Source organism: Thecamonas trahens (assembly GCF_000142905.1).
Source record: "Thecamonas trahens ATCC 50062 unplaced genomic scaffold supercont1.17, whole genome shotgun sequence".
NCBI lineage: Eukaryota > Apusomonadida > Apusomonadidae > Thecamonas > Thecamonas trahens.
In genome coordinates, this window is record NW_013657663.1 from 146,003 (window position 1) to 162,596 (window position 16,594).

General features: G+C 63.1%; 5 protein-coding genes across 5 annotated transcripts; all 5 read left to right on the plus strand.

Annotated features, from left to right (window-relative positions):
- Nucleotides 1–186: 186 nt before the first annotated feature.
- AMSG_04177 (uncharacterized protein) lies at nucleotides 187–3,683 on the plus strand (the record flags this gene model as incomplete). The annotated part of the gene is made up of 2 exons (XM_013903507.1): nucleotides 187–3,377; nucleotides 3,404–3,683. 2 exons carry the CDS (start codon nucleotides 187–189, stop codon nucleotides 3,681–3,683), a joined length of 3,471 nt encoding a protein of 1,156 aa, XP_013758961.1.
- A 99-nt stretch (nucleotides 3,684–3,782) lies between these two features.
- On the plus strand, nucleotides 3,783–4,361 carry AMSG_04178 (small nuclear ribonucleoprotein SmG; the record flags this gene model as incomplete). The annotated part of the gene is made up of 3 exons (XM_013903508.1): nucleotides 3,783–3,814; nucleotides 4,052–4,074; nucleotides 4,195–4,361. The coding sequence occupies 3 exons, from the start codon at nucleotides 3,783–3,785 to the stop codon at nucleotides 4,359–4,361; spliced, it is 222 nt and encodes a 73-aa protein (XP_013758962.1).
- Nucleotides 4,362–4,880: 519 nt separating this feature from the next.
- Nucleotides 4,881–5,536, plus strand: AMSG_04179 (uncharacterized protein). The gene has a single exon (XM_013903509.1). The coding sequence runs from the start codon at nucleotides 4,898–4,900 to the stop codon at nucleotides 5,501–5,503; it is 606 nt and encodes a 201-aa protein (XP_013758963.1). The 5' UTR covers nucleotides 4,881–4,897; the 3' UTR covers nucleotides 5,504–5,536.
- Nucleotides 5,537–5,912: 376 nt separating this feature from the next.
- Nucleotides 5,913–9,975, plus strand: AMSG_11796 (uncharacterized protein; the record flags this gene model as incomplete). The annotated part of the gene is made up of 3 exons (XM_013903660.1): nucleotides 5,913–7,764; nucleotides 7,797–9,874; nucleotides 9,955–9,975. The coding sequence occupies 3 exons, from the start codon at nucleotides 5,913–5,915 to the stop codon at nucleotides 9,973–9,975; spliced, it is 3,951 nt and encodes a 1,316-aa protein (XP_013759114.1).
- A 3,676-nt stretch (nucleotides 9,976–13,651) lies between these two features.
- Nucleotides 13,652–16,555, plus strand: AMSG_11797 (uncharacterized protein; the record flags this gene model as incomplete). The annotated part of the gene is made up of 1 exon (XM_013903661.1): nucleotides 13,652–16,555. One exon carries the CDS (start codon nucleotides 13,652–13,654, stop codon nucleotides 16,553–16,555), a length of 2,904 nt encoding a protein of 967 aa, XP_013759115.1.
- Nucleotides 16,556–16,594: the final 39 nt, after the last annotated feature.

Below are 16,594 nucleotides of genomic sequence, written 5' to 3' on the forward strand. Positions count from 1 at the left end.
CTATCTCTCCCTTCCGACCATGCGGCGAAACAGGCACTCGACCGCCCGTTCTCCGCTCCCCCCCCCCCCTCCCTACTCTCGCCATCAGCTCACTCTCCACTTCTACTTCCCCTCCCCTCCCCTCCCTTCTCCAGGTGTAGGAAGGGCAAGCGTGCAACAACGACGGTCCGTGTGGGAGACGTTGGTATGGCTGGCGGGTCCGGGCAGGAGACAGAGGCTGGTGACGGCAGCGGCGGCGGGATGGCGCCCAACTATCATGTGAGCCTCAACGATGCCGAGGCCAATGCCGGACGAGAGTACCCGTCCAACTTTATCCGCACTGCCCTTTACACCATCATTACCTTTCTCCCGCTCAATCTCTTCACCCAGTTTCAGCGCTTCTCCAACATCTACTTTCTGCTCACCGCCATCGTCTCGCTCACACCGGTCTCGCCGCTCTCGCCCGTCACCACCATCTCGCCGCTGGTCTTTGTCCTCACCACCACCGCCATCAAGGACGCATATGAAGACTACCAGCGTCACAAGGCTGATCGCGCCGCAAACGCTGCAGAGTATGAAGTTTATCGCAACGGCCACGAGGCCTGCGGCTCGGCCGCCACCCCGAGGCTGACCACCCTGCAATCGGCCGATCTCGTGGTTGGCGACGTCCTCAAGATCCACAAGGGTCAGCTATTTCCCGCCGATCTAGTGGCGCTAGCTTCGTCAGAGGACCACGGCCTCGCCTACGTCGAGACCGCCAATCTCGACGGCGAGACCAACCTCAAGCGACGGTTCACTCCGCCGGCGTGCGCCGAGCTGCGGACGCTCGAGCACGTTGCCGCCGTCGCCGGCGAGATTGTGTGCGAGCCGCCAACCGTCAAGCTGTACAAGTTTGAGGGCACCGCGGCGTACGCCGACGGCTTGCGCGAGCCGCTCACCCACGCTAACCTCCTGCTCCGTGGCTCCAAGCTCCGCAACACCGAGTACGTGTTTGGCGTCGTCGTCTACGCCGGCGTCGATACCAAGCTATTCAAGAACCTCAAGATGGTGCCGGCCAAGGTATCACGGGTCCAGCACCGACTCAACAAGGTCGTCCTCGGCATCTTCTTGCTCAACGTCGTCATGCTCCTCTCCGCCGGCCTCATGTCCGGCATCATGCAGTCGGAGCACACTGCGACAGCCGACTACTTTGGCTCCATTGCCCACGAGTCGGCTGCCGAAGTCGGTGCCCTCCACTGCATCTCATACTTTGTCCTCTTCACCTACCTCATTCCCATCTCGCTCTTTGTCTCGGTCGAGATTGTGCGCGTCGGCCAGCAGCTGTTCATGAACTGGGACGCCGACATGGCCGCCGACCCGGACAACGTCGCCGAAACCGGCATGCTCTGCCGCAACTCGAACATGAACGAAGAACTCGGTGAAATCGACCACATCTTTGCCGACAAGACCGGTACCCTCACCTGCAACGTCATGGAGCTCGCCCAGTGGTCGGTCGCCGGCACGCTGTACGACCAGCGCGACGACCCGGCTTGCCTCGCCGGCGCTATGATTGGCGCTGCCCCGCCCGGCTATGCCGCCGCGAGCGCCGCGCGCAAGAATGGTTCCGGCAAGGCCGAGCATGGCAAGGTCGCCAAAGTGCCACAGGCTGCCGCCAGCCAGCACAAGGCCGCCGGCCCGCCGTCAGCAGACATCTCGCTCTCCAGGTTCGAGGCGCCGAGCTCCTCTTCAAGCGAGACCACGAGCTCGAGCGGTGAGACAGTCGAGAGCGAGCAGCAGAGCGAGGTCGGCGAGTCGCCACATCCGCGCGACGTGGTGCAGTACCTGCGCGCGATTGCGCTCTGCCACACGGTGGTCCCGGAGCTTCTCGACGACGGAACCCGCAACTACGAGGCCGAGTCGCCGGACGAGGCTGCGCTGGTTGATGCCGCCGCCGCCAACGGCGTTGTCCTCCTCTCAACGGCCGGCAACGGTATCACCATCTCGGTCTGCGGTGTCGAGGAGAACTACCAGGTCGCCGCTGTCCTTGAGTTTACCTCAGACCGCAAGCGGATGTCGGTCATTGTGCAGGATGCCGCCGGCGAGTACATGCTGTACATCAAGGGCGCCGACAATCTCATTATGGACCGCCTTCGCCCCGACGAGCCGCTGCTTGCGCCGACGCAGAGCCATCTTGAGGCCGCAGCACGCGAGGGTCTGCGGACGCTGCTGGTGGCCCAGCGGACGCTCGACCGCGCTGAGACGGAGGCCTGGCTTGCGGCCTACCGCGAGGCGCAGACGCTCGCGGTCGGTCGTGCCGAGGCTGTTGCCGCCGCCTGCGAGGCCATCGAGGTCGAGCTCGAGCTCCTCGGCGCCACCGCGGTCGAGGACAAGCTGCAAGTGGCCGTGCCCGAGACGCTCGAGTTTCTCCTCCGTGCTGGCGTCTACGTCTGGGTCCTCACTGGCGACAAGCGCGAGACGGCTGAAAACATCGGATACTCGTCGCGGCTCCTCGCGCCCGAGGTCGACCTCATCCGGCTTCTGGCAGACACACCGGCCGAGCTTGAGGAGCTCATCGCCTTCCATGAGGCGCGGATCGGCGACGACGCTGCCGCTTCCGACCATGCGCTCATCACTGATGGCCACACGCTTGCGCTTGTCCTCGAGTCTGCCGGCCCGCGCTTCCTTGACCTGGCGCAGCGGTGCGGCGCCGTCATCTGCTGCCGCGTCACGCCACTGCAAAAGGCGCAGGTCGTTGCGCTTGTCAAGGACAACCTCGGGCGCAACACGCTTGCCATCGGCGACGGCGCCAATGATGTGTCGATGATCCAGACTGCGCACGTCGGCGTGGGCGTGGTCGGCAAGGAGGGCAACCAGGCGGTCCGGGCCTCGGACTTTGCCATCCACCAGTTCCGCTTCCTCGCGCCGCTGCTGGTTGTCCACGGCAAGCGGTCACTCATCCGGCTTGCCCTCCTCATCCAGTACTCGTTCTACAAAAATGTGGCCTTTATCTTTCCGCAGTGGCTCTTTGGCTTCTACTCGCTCTGGTCGGCCCAGATTGTGTACGACGAGATCATCCTCACCTTTTTCAACATGGCCTTTGCCGCTCTCCCGCCGCTCTACTTTGGTCTCTGGGAGCGGCGCGTGCCTAAGACGCTCCTCCTCGCCCACCCGCAGCTGTACAAGGCGCAACGCGACTTGTTCAACCTCCGCTCGGTCTTCACCTGGCTCGGTGCAGGCCTCTACCATGGCATCGTCGCCTACTTTACCGTCTTTCACGCCACCGTCGGCGACGGCGCCGTCTATGCCAACGGACAGGTCGGCGGCATCTGGGTCCAGGGCTACTTTCTCTCCACCATCCTCATCGTCGTCGTCCTCCTCAAGGCCGCCCTCCACACCTCGCACTGGACCTCGCTGCCTTTGTCTCGCTCCTCGGCTCGGCTGCCAGCTACCTCGTCATCTCGGCTCTCTACCTCGAGATTTCGTATGGTACCTTCAACGAGAGCGTCCTCGGCACCATGTCAGCCACCCTGGCCTCGCCCTCATTTTGGTGGGCCTTGCCCATCGTCACCACCCTCTGTCTCCTGCCCGACTTTCTCGTCCGCTACGCCGCGCACACCTTTGCGCCCGAGCCGTGGGTCATTGTCCGCGAGCAGGCCCGCCTCGCCGGCATCTCCGAGAAGACCACCACTGGCCGGCGGCTAGAGCCGCATTCGCGGCATACGTGATCTTTCGCCATCCTCCCAGCCGGCTCGGCTCCTCGTCGACCGGCGGCCGTCGCGCGCACCGCTCTGCCGACCACAGCCACTCAACTCTGCCACTCCACCATGGGCAAGAACCTCGGCACCGACCTGCGCAAGTACGTGAACATATACCGTGTGGAAAGCCACCGGAGAGATACTGGGGGAGAGTGAGAGAGTATAGGCACCATGGTTGTGCAAGGAGGTGGGGCACCACGCCCATTCCCTCGGCCACCAGCTGCCGTCCTTCCCCCCCCCCCTCCCCCTGTTCCAGCGACCCCTTCCCTTCCACCCCCACCCCCACCCCCACCCCCACCCCCAACTCACACTACCCTCCCTCCCTTCCCTGTCTACAGGTTCATGGACAAGCGCCTCCGCCGTACGCCTCCCTTTCCCTACCCCCTACCCCCTCCCCTTCCCCTCTCGTCCCCTCTGCAGCCAAGATGACCCACCCACCCACCCACCCACAACTCCCACACCACTCACATCCTGGACACAGTCACCCTCAACAAGGGCCGCAAGATCGAAGGCATCCTCCGTGGTTTTGATGTCTACATGAACATCGTCGTCGATGAAACCGTGGCGGTCATGGATGGCGCACCCATGGGCATGGTCGTCATCAGGGGCAACGCCGTCGAGATGATGGAAGCTCTTGAGCGCGCTTAGCAGTCGTGCCCCCTTTGGCAGCACAACGCGATTGCGCCTTGCGCGGCGTGTGCAACATCCTGTCTGCATCGTGTCTGGTGGTCCGGCGCGGTTGCTGCGCCTTGCCCGCGCTCGGCGTCTCGCTCCGTCGACAGCAGCCACTGCAGCGGCTGTACCAGCCTTTGTCGCGCCGGCTTCTCTCCTTCAGCTTGGAAGCGCTAGCGTTTTGAGCCTGCTTGTACTCGTGCTCGCCATGCGCCGCCTCATCGCAGTCGGCGCCCTCGTCGTGCTCCCACCCCAGTCGCGCCATTGCCACAGTGCACGCGGCGAACTCTCTCAATCAACCACTGACCCACTGACCGCCATAACAACTACCAGCTCTCGTCCATCCCACCCTGTCCGCGAGTGCTCGCCCAAGTGTAACATCGGCCGACGCAGCGCTGCGGCAGGACGTCACACCTGGCACGCCTCGACCGAACAACCGCACCACACACACACACACACACACACACACACACACACATACGCACATACACAGACCTCACTCTGTAGCCAAGATGTCGCTTCACTGCTCTGTCCTTGTCACCATCGCTCTCTGTGCTCTCTTTGCCTGCCTGAATCCGACTGTCGGTCGGCCTGTACCTCGCCCCGACACGGTCCGTGCTGTCCGTGCCAACGCTGCCGATGTCGGCCTCGGCAACTCGACCCAGTGGCAGCGGTGCGCCATGACCATGCCGATTTTTTCTCCGCCCAACGGCGTGCCGGCGTGCGTCGGGCTCTACGCCAACGCTTCGACTGCCGCCATCGAGGTCCAAGTTGAGTTCAACGGCGCGTTCTTGGCCCTGGGATCTATCGCACCCAAGTCGGCACTGCCCGCACGGGTCTGCGCCCCGCAGATGGCCATGGCGGGCATTCTCTCCAACCTCTCGCCCGTCATGGCCGAGACCATCTCGTTGCTCGAGAGCATGAACAACGGCCAGCTGCCGCCAGGCACCATCGTCCTCTGCGCCGTCATCAACTCGGCCACATGGTCTTCTTCGGGCATCAACGGCGACGCCTCACTCGACGCCCGCTTTGTCTGCATGACCCCCTCCCGTTGCGCTTTTACCGCCGATCCGGACTTTGGCACCTTTTCCTCCCGTTTGCCTAGCTGCTTCCGATGAAGTCTGACCACGACGTAAAGTAGCCACGGCACGGCCTTGGCCTGGCCACAGTCCAACTACACTCACTCACTAACTGACCGCTGACCGCAACTCGCTAACTAACATCCTGATTGTGCTACTCGTGTGCCTGGACAGCCCCCCCATCATCTCCAGCCATCATGGGACGACAGAAGCAGTGATGACCCCCCAAAAAAAGGCATCCGTGCACGCTCACGCACGTCCCCCCCCCCCCCCCGGAACCGGCAGCCAGCACCCCGTATGACCCCACGCCGCTCGCATTCCTCTCGCCCACACGCAACACCACATGCCTGGTCTGGAAATGGCAATAGCAACGGTGCTGGTGTTGGGGCTGGGGCTGGGGCTGGGGCTGGGGCTGGGGCTGGGCTCAGTGGATGCCGCGGGAGTGGAGATGGTGCCAGACATTGGCCCGTGTGTAGCCGAGGCCGAGCCCGCCCGACACGCCGTGGTGGCGCTCGAGCTCCAGCCAAAGAAGGTAGTGGTGGGTGACGTCGATGCCGACGGTGTGTCAGACGTGGTAGTCGCCTCGGACTGGGTTGGCCTCGTTGTGTGGTACAAGGGCCTCCCTGCCGGTGGTCTGGAGCGCTCGCAGGTCCTCACCGCTGAGGCACCGAGCGTCCTCTGCCTTGCTCTTGGCGACGTGGATGGCAACGGACGCAACGATGTTGTGGCAGGGCTTGGAGGTGACACTGACGCCGTGGTCTGGTACCGGAATCTCGAGCCAGCCGGCCTGTTCTCCTCACCCATCATTGTCTCGCGACTGGCCAACAACGTTGGCAGCGTCGCAGTCGTTGATCTGGACAGCGATGGGAGGGCCGACATCGTGATGGCTGGCTTCTCGTCACCGCTCCTGTTCTGGGTGGCAGGCGTCGACGGGGCGGGCAGCTTCTCGGCTGAGCGCATCATTTCGACAGCTGACGGCTCCATGAAAGCCATGGCCGTCGTCGACGTGACCAGCGATGGCTTGCCGGACATTCTCGTGGTGTCGTCCGAGAGCAACGCTCTGATTCTGCACGCGAGCTCCGCGAGCGGCTCGTTCACCCGCTCAGTCATCCGAGTTCAGCCCGGATTACTCGCTCTTACGGTGGCGGATCTCGCAGGAACAGCGGCACTCGACATTGCTGTTGTGAGCAACGATGGCGTCCAGCCCGTCGGGTACTTGGTCGGCGACGGAACTGGTGGCTTTGTCTACAATTCGATCCCTCTCGGCTCATTGAGCCAGCCATCGTGCATTCTGGCGGCCGACGTGACTGCCTCATCGGGATTAGAGCTTGTGGTTGGGAGCAGGGACCCGAACGCCGACACCATCTATGTCTACGAGGGTGCCGGGTATACTTCTGTGGTGCTCATCAGCGTAGCTAGTGGTGATCGCACGGTCGACGCTGCAGTACTGGACGTCAACAACGACGGAGCCCTCGACATTGTTACGGTCGACTTGTTCTCGTCCAATGTATTCTGGTTTTCGGGCGGAGGAGGGTGGGCACAAGACACGATCACCACCGACCGCGCGGGTCTGGCCGCTGTGGCAGTCGGCGACTTTGATGCTGACGGCGATCTCGACGTCGTCATGGCATCGACGCACACTGACGAGATCGAAGTTGCTCTGAACATCGACGGCCAAGGACGGTTCGGCCTGGCTGCTGTTGTGGACACCTCGCTCGCGTTTGCCGACACCCTTGTCACGATCGACTTGGACGCTGATGGGCACCTCGACATCGTGGTCACTTCTGGCGCAGGCTCTCGGGTCGCATGGCTGCGCAACCTGGCTGGCTCGGGTGCGTTCAGTGCCGCAGTCGACATCACAACTGCGTACCCCGTCCCGGCTGGCGTCGCCGCCATCAACACCACAGGCAGCGCTCTGCCGAACTTGGTCCTCGCCAGCAGCGGCATTGCGGGGCGGGTGAGCCTGCTGGTGCAGACCACCTCTGGAGGCGGTATCTTGGACACTGCTGTTGACATTGATAGCCTCCCGCATGCAGTTGAGGTGGCTGTTGGTGACGTCGATGGTAGTGGCACCGACGACGTGGTAGCAGTGACAGCTAATGCCGACCAGTCGCTCGTGGTGTGGTATGCAGGCCTCGGCGGCAACAGCTTTGGCGAGCGGCAAGTCATTGGCTCGGGCCTGGACGAGATCAGCGCTGTGGCGGCAGAAGACGGCGATGGCGACGGCGACGTCGACGTGTTCGTGGCGTGCAAGGGCGATGGAACAGTCCGCATGTTCGCCAACACCGACGGTGCCGGGGGTTCTTTGCTCCTGGCCGCATCCTCGCCACAGAGATGAACGCCGCGAGTGGTCTCGCTGTCGCGGACACTGATGGTGATGGCTTTGTCGACCTGGTTGTGGCGGCGGCCGGGCGTAATGGCGTGTTCCGCCTCGCTGGGCTGGGAACCGGTGCGTTTGGTCCGGTCAACACGGTGACATCGTCGATGAACCTGGTTGCTGCCGTCGCTCTGGCAGATGTCAGCGGTGATGGCTACCTGGACACGGTTGCTGTTTCTGGCAACCTCGAGCAGGTGGTTTGGTTTGATGGCTCGAGCTCCGCGCTCGAGTCCAAGGCAGCGCTGACGCTCTTTGCGAACGCAGCCGCAGTGTTCGACTCACCCACACTGATCGAGCCTGCCATGCTTGCGGTCGACGACATCGACAGTGACGGATACTCGGATGTGGCGGTGGTGTTTGTTTCGGGTGACTATGTGTCGTGGTTTCCCAACGACGGTCGCGGTGGATTCGGCTCGCAGCAGTTTGTGTCGCAGTCGAGCGTCAACCCGTCTGTGGTGGTCCTAGGTGACGTCGATGCCGATGGTGACATTGATGCCCTCATCGGGTCGCAAGAGTCGGGATACCTCCGATGGCACGCCAACCTCGACGGGCGGGGCGCGTTTGGCCCGGGTGTACTGCTGGCGTCGGGTTCGATGCGGCATGCGGTCTCGCACGACTTTGATGGCGACGGCTTTCTCGACGTCATGTTTGTGACGCACCAAGAGCTGTCTTGGGTCCGCAGTGTGGCTGGCGTCTTTGGCACTCCGCAGACTGTGGTGAGCATGCCCGCCCTTGCCTTCGGCGAAGAGGCATGGATCGCGCTTGCCGATGTCGATGGTGATGGTGCTGCAGACGCTGTGCTCGGGAGGGAAGGCGCGGTGATGGTTTATGTGAACGGCGGCAATGGCAGCTTTGCAGCTGTTCAGCTTGTGACGGCCATGTCGAACGCGACGCTCGGGCTGTCGCAGGTTTGTGCGGCCGACTTTGACCACGACGGTTTTGTCGACGTAATCACGACTGTGAGAGACTTGCACGGCGTATACTGGTTGGCCGGGCTGGGTGGGGGCCTGTATGCTCCGCCGGTGCGATTGGACGGGCAGCTCGATAGCGCACGCGCACTGGCGTGCGGTGATGTCGATGCCGACGGGTGGCCAGACATTGTAGCCGCGGGCTCGTCGCGAGTGGTAGCGTTTCTCAACGAGTTTGGCCTCGGTGGCAGCTTTTCGTCGCAGATTCTCATCCGGATGGGCCTGAGCAACTTTTGGAGTGCAGTCCTCGACGACTTTGACGCCGACGGCGACATCGATGTGGTCTACTCGTCAAGGCAGACGCATCTTATCGAATGGCAGCAACAGCTGTCGCGAAATGCCGCGGCGCCGTACTCTGCCGTAGAGGTTGTGATCGACAGCTCGCTCCGCGAGTGTGGCGGCGTGGGTGAATCGTTTGCTTGCTTGTGGGCCAACGCGCGGCGACTCCCGCGATGTGCGCGATCGCAGCTAGTGCTGAACGCAACCAGCTATGGATGCCGATTTGACGCGCACGCGCAGGTCTCGTTCAAGATGGGCGTTCGAGGGCCGACGAGCGGGCCACGAGCGAAACTTGGTTGCGATGGTGGGGTTCTCTTTGACGTTGCTCCTCGAGCTGATGAAGTCGGTGAAGTGACGCTGGAGGCGCTGGACATCGACGGCCTCGGTGTGGCGCGAGCATCTGCCTTTGGCGCGCCTGGGCTCCGAGTCGGCGGCAGCCTCGCGCTGCTCGAGCTGATCAATGTGAACGTGACCCGCGCCCGCTCGCTAGACGCACCGATGGGAGTGGCAACGTTTGGTCTCGGAGACGGCGGAGCGTTGTCGGTCGCCAGTGGCGGCCAGGCTGTTGTTCGCGACTCGGCCTTTGTTGACTGCCGGGCAGCCCAAGTTGGCGGTGCAATTTCGGCAAGTGGGATTGGGGCAACGCTACGCCTCCTCGACTCGTTGTTTGATTCGTGCTCTGCCGGCTCTGGAGGTGCGGTCTCTGTGGGATCGGGTGCGGCTGTGGCGGTGGTGGACACTCGCGTGGCCGGCTGCGAAGCGGGCGAGGGTAACGGTGGTGGCTTTGTGGTTGCAACCGGAGCAAGCTTCGGTGGTAGCGGTCTGCTGCTGCGAGAAAATGTGGCAAGTCTAGGTGCGGGTGGCAGACTTGCGGCGCGCCCGGGTAGCAATGTGACTCTCTCCACATCGTGGGTGGTCGGCAATCGAGCTCGGGTTGGAGGCGGGCTTGCAGTTGTTGGCACTGCCGCCGACACCGGCTCTTCAGTGTTCAGCGTGGTCGACTATCCGGCACTTGAGCGAGGCGCAGGCGAGAGTCCGAGCTTGGACCTCATCGACGCCAGGCTGGTCGACAATATGGCGCAGCTGTATGGCGGCGGGCTCGTGGCGTGTGGTGGGGTGGCAAGGATGAGCGGCGGTGGAAGTGATGTTCGCGGCAACCAGGCTGGTCGCGGTGGCGCGCTGGGCTCTTCGCGGCATGGGTTCTGGTGCGGGCGAACAAGCTGGATCGATGTTGGCGAAGAGGTGGCTGACGGGCGCGAAGGAGTCAACGGCCCGGTTGTGGAACTCGGTTTCGCCGATGCTCTCCCTCTCAGTGTTATCTCGGGCAGCGCGATCCGTTTTGTGGTTTTTGCCGTCGACAGCAGCGGGGCAAACGTGACATACTCGGGCACCGAGGTTGTACAACAGTACTCGGAGATGGGAAGCAGCGGCAGACTGTTTGTGGGCGACGCGGCGTCGGCCACGCTTCAGGTGCATCCGGTCGAGCTCCCGCCGGCGTCGCTGACGGTGACGACAGCGGCTGAAAGCGCACCGCCACAGGTCAGATGGGCCTTGGCCGTAGTCAAGACGGCGGTAGGGCGCGGCGTCGACGTAGTCCCCCCCGAGGCGTCGTGGCCATGGCCGGGTGTCCGCCAGGCTGGGGGTCTGCACGGTCGTCGGCGATCGGCACTTCGGTATGTGTAGAGTGCCCGGCTGGCAAGTTCTCGGAAGAGACTTCATTTGAGCCTTGCAGCGATGTGGTCGAATGCGCGGTCAACTCTGTGGATGATAGAGCTGTCGGAGCACTCACGCCGTACTGCGTGTGTGAGAGTGGGTTCTATGCCGTGGAGCGTGACCAGGGCGATGCTCAACGTGCGGCGTATCTCGTCAACTGTGCGCCTTGTCCGTTCGGCGGGACATGTGCCAAGGGTCGCGAGCTGCCAGTGGCAGCGCCGGGCTTCTTTCCGTCGGCTGCCAACAGCACGGAGTTTGTGCGATGTCGGCGTGTGGGCGCGTGTCCTGGTGAGGGGCGATGCGCGCCCGGATATTCCGGCTACATGTGCAACAAGTGCGTCGACGGATACTTTTCCGACTCCTCGCTTGCCTGCCGCAAATGTCCCAGCGCAGCGAGAGGGATTAGCGCGGTGGTGCTGTTTATTGCTGTGGGCGTGGCGAGCGCCGCAGGTCTGGGGGTGGCGAGCAACATCAAGCGGCTGATTGCGATGGCCAAGGATGGCGAAGGCGGAGGTGCCGGCGGCCATGCCATGCTGTTGCTGCGGCGGCGGCTTTTTCCGCCGTCTCTGTCGATGATTCTTGTTGCGTTGCAGGTGCTCGCGCTTCTCGGCGAGGCGCAGCTGTCGTGGTCGTCGGACTCACGGGCTATGCTCTCGTGGATGTCGGTCTTCAACGTGGATGTCAACGTGTTTGCGTCGGGATGCGTGGTCTCGAGTTTCCACGTCAAGTACATCGCGTCGGTGGCGATGCCGCTCGTAGCGCTGGTTGTGGCAGTCGGAGCGGCGGTGGTCGGCAAAATGGTAGTGTGGCGGACTCTGTTGGCGCCTGTGTCTGTGGTGGGCATGGTGGACGGCGTGGTGTTTTCACTGGCGCCGCTGCTGTATATTCCCATGGCGCGAGCCTCGTTTGTGCTGTTTGACTGCGTCCGGCTGCCGAATGGGGTGTGGATCATCGACTCTGATCCTGGGGTTGCCTGCTTTGACGCCGGGTGGTGGGGCGTGGCGCCTGTCGGGATGGCATGTGTGGCGGTGTACGTGGTCGGCCTACCGGCGTACTTTTTCGTGGCGCTGCGGCTCTCGCGCAACGCGCTACTCTCGCCGCAGACGCTGACGCGATATGGTGCGCTGTACCGGCTCTATCGTTTGCCTTTCTACTGGGGTGCCGTGGCCGAGCTCGGCAAGCGGCTCGCGATTGTGACCGCCGGTGTGTTTCTCTCCGAGTTCCAGCTGTCGCAGATCGCACTGCTACTGGCAGTACTGATGGCTGCGGCAATTGCTGTTCGAGCGCACGAGCCGTACTACTTTCCACTGTACAACACGCTCGACTTTCGACTGACGGCCGTGCTTGTGGGCGTGGTCGTTCTGGGCTCGGGCTCGTACGCCGAGCGGCACCAGGGCGAGTCGCGCGCTCTGTTTGTGCTTCTTGTCGTGGCGCTGGTGGCGCTTGTCTGTGTCGCAGTCGTCGGACTCGTAGGCGATATCAAGCAGATTGCATCTGCGCGCCGCGGGCACGGTGGATATTCTGCGGCAGCCGAGCGAGAGGCGCAGGTCTTAGCGTATCTTGCGCGGCAGCTCCCAGACCTGAGCGGTAATCTACAGAATTCCCTAGCTGGCGTCTGTGGTGAGGACGAGGACTCGTGGCGGGTTACCCTTGCTGGTGATGACGATGAGGGGGTTGCGATGGATGAATTGTCGATGCTGTAGTGCAGGCTCTCCCCGCAACCGAACCAGTCGCTCCGCGGATGCCGTGTAAATGAGGGCGTGCACCGGGGAGTCACACCTGCGGTTGGTTTTCGTCACACTTGGCTGCACGCATGCTGCAACCAAGTGACACACTCGGCGACAAGCCGACGGAGGCGAGGGCGGTGCGCCGTGCAGCAGTGGTGGTGCTAGTCATGACAGCAAGCATAGTGATGACCGTGAAGGCGGCAGGTGTGGCGGCGTCGCCGCTGAACACGTACAAGGTACCGGGTGCCCTTGCGTGGCAGGTGGCGGTCGACGAACAGGTGGCGGTGCTCGGTGGAACGGTGGCGGCGCCCGGTCCAGACTTGATCGCGCTGCCGTGGCTGATGGTGTGTGCGCGAGATGGGACTCAATGCACCGGCAGCGCCGTGAGTAATGCGACCGAGACGAGCGTACAGATGGCTGGTCTTGCCCTGGTGTCGACCAAGAGTGGGCGGATGGTCGCGCTGGCAATCATCGCCACAGCCGGAGGTTCGCAGACCGGATCGGTGACGCTGTGGATGTGCAGCGAGATCAGTGTGGGTCTGGTGCCGGCATGTACCGCGCGCAACGTCTCGCTCGATAACGGCGTCTCACCGTTTTGGGAAGTCCATGTGGCAAGCGCTGAGGACGAAAGTGTGGTGCATGTGGTGGCTGTCGACGGCAGCAAAGTGGTGCTCGCGTCGTGCGATGTGGGTGCGAGTGATGCATGCGTCACCACCGTGGTTCAAAACCCGCCACCGGGTGGGCACGTCGAGCCGGTGGGGATGGTGGTTGCCGACGGATACGTACATGTTGCGATCGAGTGGGTGAGCCAGTCGGTGGCGGTTGAGCTGTGGCTCTTCAGCTGCGGCACAGGTGGCGGGGCGGGAGCCTGCTCTGGGCGGCTGGTGACGGGCTCGCCCGGTGGCTCGAACACCTTCTCGGCCATGCGCACCATGGCGGTGGATCGTGTCCGTGGAACAGTGACGATGGCAGTGGTGCCGGACGCGGCGACAAGCCAGTTTGTGGTTTGGCGCTGTGTGTACGGCTCGCCGGTTGGCCATGCGACACGTACACAGTGCAACGGGCAAAGGAGGTGAGATGGGTTACCATCACTGTCGACGAGGCAACCGGGCATAGCTTTGTCATGGTGGGTGATCTCGGCTACTCGGCGCCGTACCCGCTTGTGTGCGACAGTGCGTGGGACCGGTGTGTTGCGACAGTGGCAAACACGGCGGTGCCCGGGTGCAGCTCGTCGATTCGCGAAGGCGCGGCTGTGCTCGCACCAAGCTCGACTGGGCTCGCCATGTGCTCACAAACCGGTTCAGTGAGCATGCTGCTCGCAAGCGTGCTCCCGTGCCACATATCGCACGACCTTCCGTTCTCGCTCGCTTGGATCGCACCTTCGTATGACGTGGATTCACTCGCTTGGCGCGCCTCGGCGATCAGTTGTGCGCCGGGATACACCAAGCCGCCGTCATCGATGACATGCAACGCAAGCAGCCAGGCATGGGAGGCGGGACATCTCTGCACTTTTGACGCGGCACTACTGCAGATCAGATCACTCACGCACGAGGTGGCGGCCGGCGAGGTTGGGCGCTTTGCCGTGGCCGACAGCTCTAAGTTCGGGTTTCACGGGCCTGGGTCGACCACGCCGATGGCTTGGCAGGCAGATGGGTCGCGCGTAGCAAGCAGCTTCAACTATTCGAGTGTGGATGGGACTGGGGTCTTTGAGGCAAGCTTTGATGTGGGGCAAAAGGCCGGCGTGGACATCGGGTTTGAGCTCGGCGTCGACGGCCACAAGCTGGTGGCGGTGAACATGACGGTGGTGGCCAACCTGGACACGTTTGGCGGCGCAGTGAGCCACGACGGCAAGCTACTGGCACCAGCCGGGTCGCCGCCGACTGTGATCTTTGGCACAACGCTCAACATCAACATTACGCTCAAGGATGCCTACGGCAACCCACTGTGTCCTCATCCAGCGCCGTCGAGGTGCTCGGCAGTGTTGAACAGGATGGAGATTTCGATGAATGATGTGGTCTTTACGCCACAGCCGGTGCCAGACGGGCCAGATGGGCCTATGCACGGATGGGCGCAAGTGGCGCTTCCACAGGCAGACACCGAGTATCAGCTTGTGGTGCAGTTCAACGGGGTGCTCGTTCAAGGTGCACCGTTTCCGGTCCAGGCCAGCAGTCAAGCAATTTGCAAGCCTGGGCAACGTGTGAGTGGGACGAATTGTATCGAGTGCCGCGCGTCGACGTACTCGGAGAGCGATACCGCTGCTGTTTGCACCGATTGTGCTCCCGGAAGCGCCGGGCCTGCAGGATCGCCGAGCTGGCGCGAGTGTCTATGCAAGCCGGATTTCTATGTGCTCGGCGAGCGGGAGCGTGGCGAGCGGTGTGAAGAGTGTCCCGAGGGCGGTGTTTGCCTCGGCAACAGCTCTTGGCCGTATGCAGCGCATGGCTTCTACTCGTCAAGCTCGCCGCGGTATTTTATCGAGTGCGGCGAAGACGAGGAAGAGGCCGAGGCGAGGTGTCTTGGGCACGATCTGTGTGGCCAAGAGTACGCTGACCGGCTTTGCAGCGCGTGCCGAGACGGTTTCTACCGGGCAGGCGAGGATTGCCATGGGTGCGGACGAGTGTCGGGGCCCGGGGCACTTGCTGGTGGTGGCTTTGTCATTGCCACGTTCCTCTGTGTCTTGTTCTGGGTCCTGCTCTCGGAGCAGAGCATCGGCCAGGGCGAAGGGCGTGTCCATGGCCAGCTAGCGCGAGCACCGGGGCTGCGTGGACTGATCCGCTGGGCCGCGCAGTGGGCGATGCTGCTCTGGCGCGAAGCGTTGCTGATGGTGGCAGAGACGGCGGCTGTACTTGCGCTGGTCCTTATAGGGCTAGGCGAGGCATACGAGCTTGCTGTGCTCTTTGTGGGCCTCAGCGTTGTGGTGGTCTTTCTCGGAGTCCGGCGCGCGGCAGCACACAACGCAGCGGCAGCGGACGGGCGGCAGGTGTACTCATCCGTGCAGTCGGGTGGGAGTGCCGAGTCGAGCTCGAGCGCCGAGTCCGAGGTCTCGCTCGAGGTTGAGCATGTGGAGGCGGCGATGAAGACGAGCGTCATCTTTCTGCAGACGCTGGCGACGATTAACGAGGCTTTTGACGAGGTCAAGTGGACGTCGTGGGGGCAGCGGCTGCTGCGGGGCGCGCAGCGAATCAACGTGCAGATCTCCGGGCTCGAATGCTATGGTATTTCGTACGCCGGACAGTTCTACATTCTCCTTGCGCTCGTGCCGTGCATCTGGGCGGTGGTGTGCGTGGCTGGGCTTGTGACGCGGGTGAGCTCGGCACCGCGACGACTCGGCGAGGGCATGTGGCGGCTGTGCGCAGCAACGGTGTACTTTTTTGCGTATCCGGTGGCGGAAGCGTGCTTTGCGGTCTTTGCGTGCATACCAGAGCCAATTCCCAACCCTGAAGCCTCTTATCTAGCGGGCGCGCCGTGGATCAAATGCGGTGGGCATGTGCAGGTGCAACTCGCCGGCGTTGCAGCTGTGGCCCTGGTGGTGCTTATGGCCATCATGGGCGTGATGGGCTGGAGTGTGTGGCAGCGCGGCGGTGTTGTGCCGTACGGTGCGGTGCGGTTCCTGACTGATGGGCTGGAGCCGGAGCGGTGGTGGTACGAAGGAGCGGTGATGGTGCGGCGGCTTGCGTTTGCGCTTGTGGCGGCGGTTCTCCCGCGCGGCTCGGTGTTTGTGGCACCAATGCTCCTTGTGCTGCTCCTGGGTGGGATAGTATCGTGTATGGCGTGGCGGCCGTACGAGAACCGGGCGGCGCTCACGATGGACGTGGCACAGCTTGTGGTCAGTGCGTTTGTGGTGGTGAGCGTGCAGAATTTGCAGGAGACCCGCGATACGGGTTCGATTGTGGGTATGACGGTATTGCTCACGGCTGCCATTGGTGCCGTGCTCGGATACATGTGTGTCTACGTGGCCCATCCGATTGTGACGCTGGTCAAGGGCTCGCGGGGCAAGGCTGGTCACAACGCCGGGTACGATTCGCTGTGATGGTCGCAAATGCGTGTGATTGTTCTGGGGAACGATTTG